We start from the raw sequence: 9186 nt of genomic DNA on the forward strand, positions 1-9186 counted from the left end.
TTAACCCTGCCTGTTAGTCTCTCTGCTAAGTTGCTCTTTTTAGCCATAGAATTATGTGTTTGCCATGAGTCTTGTAAAAAATTCAAGAGCAGTAAAGCAATTACTTGGTGTCAGCCCTGAGAGATATTGAGGGCTTCCTGCTGCCTCACACAAGTCGTTTAGAGAGCCCCCTGTGCTTAAATCAGCCTCTCCCTTACTCAGGGAGAGTCGTGTGCTTTACACCAGCTGTGGGGTGTGAATTGCTCCAGAAATCCCCTCTGCAGTATACAAATATGGCTTATTTGTACTGCACTAGAAAATAGGTTGCTGTATATAGTCGTGGAAGGGTGGATGCTGTGCACAGACTTTCAGAACTTACTTCCCTAACTAATTTCTGGGATGAACCCAGCAAAGTTAATGAAAGTACTGTTATTGTCCCCAGCTGTGGCTAAGCAGAATCGATGATATCAGTGAAATATCCGGATTTCTTTTAACATTTTCTGTATCTTTTTATTCCCCCTTCCAGGAATGGGAGATGAAAAATGGAACATAAACATAGCAAAGCCACTCACTCTCCATAAAGGCCTTACCTACTACAGACCAAGACATAGGCTGCAAAGGACTCACCTGAAAGGTCACATCAAGTGATAAAACATAAAAAAAGTTTTATAACTCTGTTAAGTTAATGGTAGCTTGGCGCTAATTTGCCTGTATTCCCTCTACTGTATTGCTGTGTAACTACGTGTGCCCCGTTTTATTAGCTGTAACTCCTTGTTTCCAACTTCACTGGTAAAGAAAATGAAAACCAAAAAAACCCAACCATAGGAATTAAAAAGGAGCATAAAGTCACAGTTGGAAGTTTCCTGAACCAGCAAAGAAGCAGCAGTGTTAATTATAGTGCATCAGATGGCCGGAACGCTGCTGAAGACTGGTGTGAAATCTTGTCTCTTAGAGGTTAAAACTGCCTTCCAACTCTGCCACAGAGCAGGTCTAACTCCTCAGCACAGGCTGTGCTGGTGGCTGCTCACATGGCAAAACAAAACTGAAGAAATGTGCTCACAGAAGCAGCAGTGCCTGCTCGGCCCGGGAGCTCTGCAGGGCCGCCGCCCTCCATGGCATGACAAGGACTCATTGGTGAAGTGTTTTTTGGATACTTTTTAGACAGATGCTTTTGTCATTGGGAGATAAAAAGCTGCCAAACTTCGAGACAGATGCATTTTTGTATGTTCTCTTTATTGCTGTTCTGAAGCACCAGTCATTTTCAAAGGTCATGTTCTTGAACCATGACTTGTTCCTGATTTTTTTAAAAGGCAAACAGGTATTTTTAGATACTGCTTCTTTTCTATACGTTTTGAAGAAGAAAAAGAAAACAATTGAAATTAGTCCTCGACAGATAATGGCAACTCAGAATAACTTATGCAGTCAGTCTTGTTTTGTTTTTTATAATATAGTATTGTTAAACTTGAGTTATAGAACACTGCTGTACTTAGTTTCCTTTGTCTTTTCAGACCTCAGCTATTATTTTTGAGGAAGATGGACTGAAAAGGTGATAATTTTTGACTCTTTTATAAACAGTTGAACAAATAATTGGGGATTTTCTCAAACAGGAGTCCATTTCTGTTTACTAGGAAACAGCATCTTGCATTTTAGTGTGTAAAATTATAAAAATCTGTTTTTCTTTGTCTCCATCCATGTTATTCCCGAGAAATTACATGCAGTAAATTGCCACTGAAGCCCTTCAAAATCTGAAGATTTGTTTTAAGAAATCAGAAGGGGGTTGGGGGGAGAATGTATAATAAGATGGCTTCTTTTAAGATTTTCTCTTTTGGTTTTTTTTAAGCATTTGGAGAGTCTTCAATCATACTCTCAAGATTTTTTTCCTCCTCAACTGTGAGGAGTTGAAAATTAATTTTAAAAATTACCTCAAAATATGAATAGTATTTTAATCACAGATGTTAGGGCTGGAGTCTTGATAATTAGTTAAGACTGCAATTAAAATCACAGAAGTTGGCAAGACAGCAGTTATCAAGGATCACATCCCTTTATGGCCAAGCGTGCAGGTTGTCTCTTACCTTTAGTAATGGTGTGTGCAACTCCTGGAGGATACACTTGGATTCTCAGCTGAGCTGGATGCCAGAGGACTTCCTGTAGGATCCTAAGGGATTTGAAGGCACAGAGCTATCAAAAAGACCTGACAGCTGGCAGGAGACACGGCTGTGTCCTGTTCCCAAATGCATTTAGGGTCAGGGATCCCACTGCTTCAGCAGCGTAGAAATGGGGCCCAGCATGAGAAAAGGCTCTTTGCTTCTTGTGATTGTATTTGGTACAAAGTGCCACAGGAGTGCAGATATAGTAGGAAAACAACTGTCAGTGTGGTATTCACTGAACACACAAATTTTTAATATTCATTTAGGTCACTTACTAACTCTCTAACTAGAGGGCACATTCTGTACTGTACGACTATGGAGTAAACACCATCAAATTCCCATAAATAATAGCAGAAACAAATTTTAGGCGAAAGTAAGTTCATTTAGGCTTTTTATTTCAAATTAAGTTATTTATTTGTATATTTCAATAAATATTTAATTTATATCTGTACATATTTATAATGCAAATTAGGCTTCTAGTCAATGTTAGCAGTGATGTAACAGTTGCCATTAAGAAGTGGTCCCGCATCAAGTAATGCAGCTCTGGCAAAAGCCAGACCACTTGTCTTGTTTACCCAATATTGGCATTGTCTCTTTCCACCCGTGGTAAAAAAAAAAAAGAAAAAATTCCTTGGCAAGGCCAGGTGTCCTGAGGTAGATGTGTGTAAATCTCTGCCCAGGCAAACAGAAATCGTGTGGTGCATCCTTCCTTCAGCTGTGCTGTAGGTGCAGGTCTCCCTCAGCACCTATAGTGCCTGCACAGGGACTGCCACCTAAACTAAACATCTTTCACTCTTCCTCCAGCAAAGACTCCACAAAGCCACCACCACTTTATAGTCTATTCTATATAACAGCCAAGGTTTTGAAAGGAGGAAAACCAAAAAGCTTGGGAAGTAACCTCTCTATAGACCACTCTCAGTGCTGTGAAATGTACTCTGTTGCCTTGAATAGCACTATTGCTGCACAATTTTTTATAAAGGGCGACAGAGCTTGTATTTTCACCGTTTTTTAGATTTCAGGGTCACCAGGCGAACTCAGCCATAGAACAGCATGACTTCTGTTTTAAAGGAAAACTCTTGTATTTTGAACCATTTCTATGTCTTCTATGAAAATGTTACACTTATGCTTCCTCACCAAATGCCTGTTACTGTACCAGGTGCTTTTTTTAAATTGTTTTTTTTGTTTGTTTGTTTGTATGGTTTTTTTAATGGGTGATGCTTTGTTTTATAAAAAAAAACAGCTCATAATTTTGGGGGATCAGGGGCGTTTTTTTAAATGAGATGATTGTGGCAATTTGATTTTTCAAATGGAGAATATTAATTTAGTATCAAGTTTTGTTAGACACTTTCAAATTAATTGGCCCAGGGTGTATGTTGTATGATAATGTTCTCATATTAAGAATGTAATTATTTCCTTATTGTATTTTTTAAAAAACAAAATCATATTTAAAAAAAATCTCAGTGAAAAAAAGCATGATAGAAACATAAAAAAAAAAGGTTTTGTTTTATTTTTGTTATTGGATATGTTGGCAGTGCCCATTATAATTGACTGTAAATATAGCCTTTCTGCTGTATTTCTCAGTGTATTTAAGTTTTTTTGACACATATTCATTTACACTTCTGTTAAAAAAAAAAAAAAAAAGTCCAAAATAGACCCACCTTCAAATGTGTGTCTTAGTAGCTTCAACTAACTTTATGCCTTTCTAGTTTATTCTTCAGAAAGTCTTGCAAAGTGTGAAAAAAGACTGGCACCTGGTAGGTGCGACAGATCCGAGACCATTATTAATAAAGTTACCTGTCAAAAAAAGGATTTGTGTTGTTGTTTCTTGGTGTTTGTCAGTTCAAGAAGCACCTTGAGGTGCTAAGATGGCACCTGCAATAGTCGGCCTCAGCTGAGAACCATTCTCCCGCGCCAGTGAGTTGAAAAATGTTTGGACATCATCACGAGTATTTCTTGGTGTCTGTTGTATCCCCACTTAACTGAGTGATGACCTCCTGCAACTTGAATGCAGCCTAAGGACTCTCCAAGGCAATGGGAATGTGGAATTTGATGTATTGAGAGCTCACAGCAGCACTTCCCCCTCGCCTGTCGCATCTGCTCCAGTTTGCTTAGGCGTCAACTCCACTAATAAATTATGCAATATGTAGAACATTAAAAATTACCTCTAAGAAATAAAAGTGGATTAAAATTAAACTGAGCTGATTATCAGACTACTTAAAGATGAATGTAGCAATTTCTTGTAGATGAGTGACAGATGAGATTGAGAAGTGTTAAGCTGTAATTACTCCTTGCTGCTTTTCTTAGATTTTGCTCTTGCTCCTGTTACACCACAATTATTGCCAAATTTATAAAGTAGAAAGCTTAACTAGACTATACATTTCATTTTCCCAAACTGAGGGAAGCAATATTCTAAAGTAGTCAATTGCTTTCTTTTCTGTAGTTCCAGCCTCCAAGATCATAATGGAGTTTTAGTAGGTAGGTCCATGGACTGCATAATAACAATTAAAGACAAAAAATAAAAACAAACAAAAATTAGCCTAAAAACAGGGGGAAAAAAATAAAGCTGCCATAATCCTATGGTCTAAAATGCAGCAAGTATCTCTAGGCTCCCATTCACAAAACTTGCAGAAGCAAATGGCAAAAAAAAAAAAAAAAAGAGAAAAAAAAAAAGAAAACCATCTGCATTGCTGGTGTTTCAATCATCTGCTTTTGAATTTATACAAAACTATCCAAAGTCTGGGCACTGACTGCCATAAATAGATAAACTCTGTGGGTGATGGTACAAGGGACACAGCAATCCCTCCAGAAAAGGAAAAATCCTATTCATATTACAATGAAGTTCAAGGAGAAAACAAGATCATTCCAGTGTGGGGGAAAAAAAAAAAATCTTGAGGAGGGGAACTGTGTTAACAGGTTATAAAAATGGGAAAACAAAATAGTCCCTGGCACTAACAGTACAAGCACTGAGGATATCAAAATTAATGATCAGGTTCAAAACAATGGCCCAATTCAGCTACAGAACTTGTCACAGAATTTTATTGATGCTAAAAGCTTATATGAGTCCATAAACAATAAACCAAATTTGTGGTAGAAAGTAATTACTTAAAGCTATCAAACACCAAGCTCCCTGCTTCAAAGCAGAAAAGTCCAGCTCCTGGGAGGCTGTAAGCTGGAAGTGTGTTCTAAGTGTCCTTCTGTGCTTTCCCCTGCTCCCATGGCATATTGCTACTGATAAATGAAGCTGTTTTCTTTTCACGGAAAAATTGGGGTTTTTTCACACTAGCGGTTACAAAAACATTCCCTTCTATAAAGCAGTGTATCATATTCTTTTCAATTTGACTTCTAAAGCAAGCATGTCTCTTTTAAGATCAAGGCAATGCAAAATTATTCCTTCACAATTTATTAGATAACAAAAAAATCTTATCAAGGGTGTTCCTTGTCAGTAATCTAGTTACAAGGAAATAATTTTCCTATTAGGTTTTGTAGAACCAGTAGAGTTACAGCTACATGGTCCTGAGCTGAACATAAGCTTAATTCCTGGTTTCATTACTAATTTTTAAATAGACTGTTAATGGCTTTCACTTTCTAAATTTCAATTTCTAAAATTCCTTAGAAATTTTACTTTTTTAACCTGGTTTTTGGCATGTACTGCTGATTTTAGATTTTCTTTGAGATCAGGTTTTGGTATGATGCTGTAATGGCAAGAATGGATCCTTTTATCACTTTCAAAATACACTATGCAGCATTTGTAGTATTTTGCTTCAGGTTTTGAAAACCATGAGGGCCAGAGTACAGTAACATTTTCTTCACAGCAGCTGGACCCATAAGAAAGCAAAACATATTTCAAAGCATAAATCACAAAAAGAAAAAAAAAATGAAAAAAATCAGTATCTTAATGGAAAACAGAAGAAATATTGGCTGTTGTTTATGCCTCAGAAGTTTTATTATAGAGGCATGACTTATGATGGTGTTGAAACCAGTTCAAAATAGTATAGCAATTAATATGACTTTGATGATGACAGCAAATGAAACAGAAGTGAAGCAATTATTCTTTTCTTTCCACAGAAATCAGTTTCTGAGGTAAAGTAGTCCTTCAGGTTAAGTATTAGCAAAGTTTATTTGGTGTCTCATTAATGGGAACAGGTTGTCTGTGTCTGTTCTCACTCCTGACCTTACAAATCAGGAGCTTTCCTTGGAAAGAACTATTGGAACATCATTAAAAATAAGAGACTTTAGAATTTCTTTGAGTTTTGCTTTTATTTATATCAGAGCACTAAATTTGGAAAATGAGATGTCATTTGAGATTCAACAGTCTGCTTTTGGAGAGATGAACTGCAGTTTAAAGTCTCGGCTAGCCACAATATAGGATTAGAGAACGTAAAATGACAAATTGCAATGTTTCCTAGCTGAGCTACACAAGTAAGGGAAGCCTCAAGCTTCATTCCTGCACCCAGCCTCACATTTAGCATGGTGTGCCACAGGGAAGGGTCAGACTGCCCACACCCAGCGTTGCTCCAGCTGCCAGCTCCTTCAGCAGGCACCATGAGAAAGTGCTGAACTAGAGCAGACTGAGAAAATTGAGTTTAATCTTGTCTGAATTATTTTTCCTTTTAATTATCCATCTTTAGATCCTCAAAATATAGTCACTGTGAATAAATAATCCATTTGTGGTCCTATTAAAACTTCATTGCAGTCTATAAAATTTGTATAGCTAATTTAAAAATTGGTATATAATAATTCATGTTGCTGCTTTATCCCAGTATGAGATTTAATAAGACTTCACATTGCACATCCACAACCACAACAATTAGCATCACCTCTGTTCTTCCCTGTTGTGGGCCACAGGCAGTGAAAAGAACCATCGAGTTTTTATTCTACCAGTGTCAGACTTTGCATGGAAAGGCACCAAACTACACAGCAGCAGCCACCTCTCAGCAAACCATAAACTCTATTCCAGCTTGAAATATGAGCTACACCAAAAGCAGCTCATCTCTAAACTTTGAAGCAGGAAGGAATGTCCAGTCAGTAGGGATGCAAGGCATATTCCGACTTTAGCAATTCAGTGACCTTTGCAAAGACAGAGACCACTTGCCAGGAGCAGTAGGAGAAAACCTTTAGGATATTAAGGCCAAGACCTTAGAGAATTACATTATATAATTTTGCATTTCATTTCCAAAGACTGTAGGCAGAGTGAAATAAATATAGTATGTAGTAGTTGGGCATGTCCAATGGGTGTAATTCTGAGGATTTTGGTTTTGCTGGCTTTGTATATGATTGAACATAGTTTGTAGCTCAGTTTTGAGTCAGGGCCTGATCCTTGCACACAGCTACATCCAGCTTAAGGGCTAATTTTGACTTGCAGACTCCTCAATTTTGCAAAGAGAATGCAGCTTCTACAGCATAGGCAACTCCTTAGGAAAAGAGTGGGGTAAAAGAAGGGCAATTAATAAAAAGGAAAAAAAGAGTTTGGAACAAAGGCGCGGGAAGGGCAGAACACACATACCTTTATTCTGTTGATGGCGCTCTATCCTAGGGAGATCAAGGCTGAGACCTACGGAATTCTTTAGCTAGACAGAAATTCTGAGCCTCTGATTCAGTGACTTGTAGAACAGCAGCTGCACGGCTTCCGTCTCACCACAGGATGTCACCCTCCACCAGTTACACTGCAGCAGCTCAACTCCCAGGGAAAATGAAAAAGGACTTGTCCCTTTCTCCCTAGGAACGGAGTCGAGCTGCAGTGTAGGAGGATGGAGAGGCTAAAGAGGAGGAGGATGAAAGTTTGCTGCAGCCTTTGAGCTCAGTGTTGCTGAGTTGAGTAGTTTTCTGCTAAATACAGACACACAAAGTCTGGAGGCTGGTTTAACTGTTTCCCCTCCACAAACCCCATGAAAAGCTTTAAAAGAAAAACAAAGCAGCCAATAGTTTAGAACCAAATTTTATTAAAGAAAAACCTGGAGTGCAGGTTCTCAGGACAAATGCATACCTTTGGATGCAGTGGAGTACACAGGTACGTATACAGTAGTTTGCCTGCTACATGTTTGGAAGCTGAAAGAGACCGTGATAATCTGCACGGCACAGTTCATCACCATTGTTAAAAGTAGCCAAAAACTTGCTTGTGGATCGCTAACAGATACTTGGTTATGTGTGTGCACTACATATTGCACAAGACTTTTTCATTAAGCTATTACTTGTGCAATTGAATCACAGTTAAGTGTTACGTCAAGCATATTCAAACATATATTTGTTTCTTTTTTCTCAAAAACAGCACGTCACTACAAAACTGCCATTAAATGTTACATATTTACAAAAATATACAAATAACACTTTTCCCCATTTACGACAATGCACCAGTTATGGATTTATTTCATTCTTCACTTGAGCCCTGTTACTGTATACAAAGAAACCTGCTTAAAGTCAAGGTCACCTGAAACAAAATTAGGAGAAGGCATGTTCTGTTTTCACAAGTACTAGAATGTGCAAAGGCAGAAGAAGAGGACTGTGTAGTTGTGCATGTTAAAGGTAAGGGTTATGACATACCGATGACTACTAAGAACCTCCACATGGAGTGGAATAACCCCTTGGTCAAAAATACACTTGGATACAGTGTTAGGCACTGGCTGACCAAGCAGCCAGAAGCAGTTAAAAAATTCAGTTCTACCTTGGATGGAATTAGCTTGCATCTACCCAAAGAACTCTTATGCAATGAGAGCAATGGGAATAAAAATTATGGTGAAAATCAGTCAGTTACCTGTGCAAGCACAGATGCATTAAGAAGGTGGCTGATTTTAACCTGCAGTTGCTTTTCAAATTCAGAATTCAGAAATTCTTCTGTAACACAAAGCTGAACTGACAATGTCTGTAGAACAACGTGGCCATAAATTAGGGTAGAATTTGGCCCTGCAATGCCAAATAAACAATGTTCCACATTAATAGGATCGTGAGACCTGCTTTGTGAATCTTTACAAGACACATGTCAAGTCTAGTTTTTGTTTGATAGGTTTTCATATACTTACCAAGAGCTGCAGCTCTAATTAGCCACAAAATATTGTTTAGGTTTGGT

General features: G+C 38.0%; 1 protein-coding gene across 1 annotated transcript in view; it reads left to right on the forward strand.

Annotated features, from left to right (window-relative positions):
* AFAP1 (actin filament associated protein 1) overlaps nt 1-4323 on the forward strand; it is a 113642-nt gene extending 109319 nt beyond the window's left edge. The window contains exon 19 of the mRNA XM_066185409.1: nt 506-4323. Coding sequence (XP_066041506.1) covers nt 506-532 — 27 coding nt within the window. The 3' untranslated portion in view covers nt 533-4323. The remainder of the gene's footprint in view (nt 1-505) is intronic.
* The last annotated feature ends 4863 nt before the right edge of the window (nt 4324-9186 follow it).

The sequence above is a fragment of the Chamaea fasciata genome, unplaced genomic scaffold, assembly GCF_029207755.1.
Source record: "Chamaea fasciata isolate MVZ Bird 193981 ecotype frontalis unplaced genomic scaffold, bChaFas1.0.hap1 SCAF_6, whole genome shotgun sequence".
NCBI classification, from domain to species: Eukaryota; Metazoa; Chordata; class Aves; order Passeriformes; family Sylviidae; genus Chamaea; species Chamaea fasciata.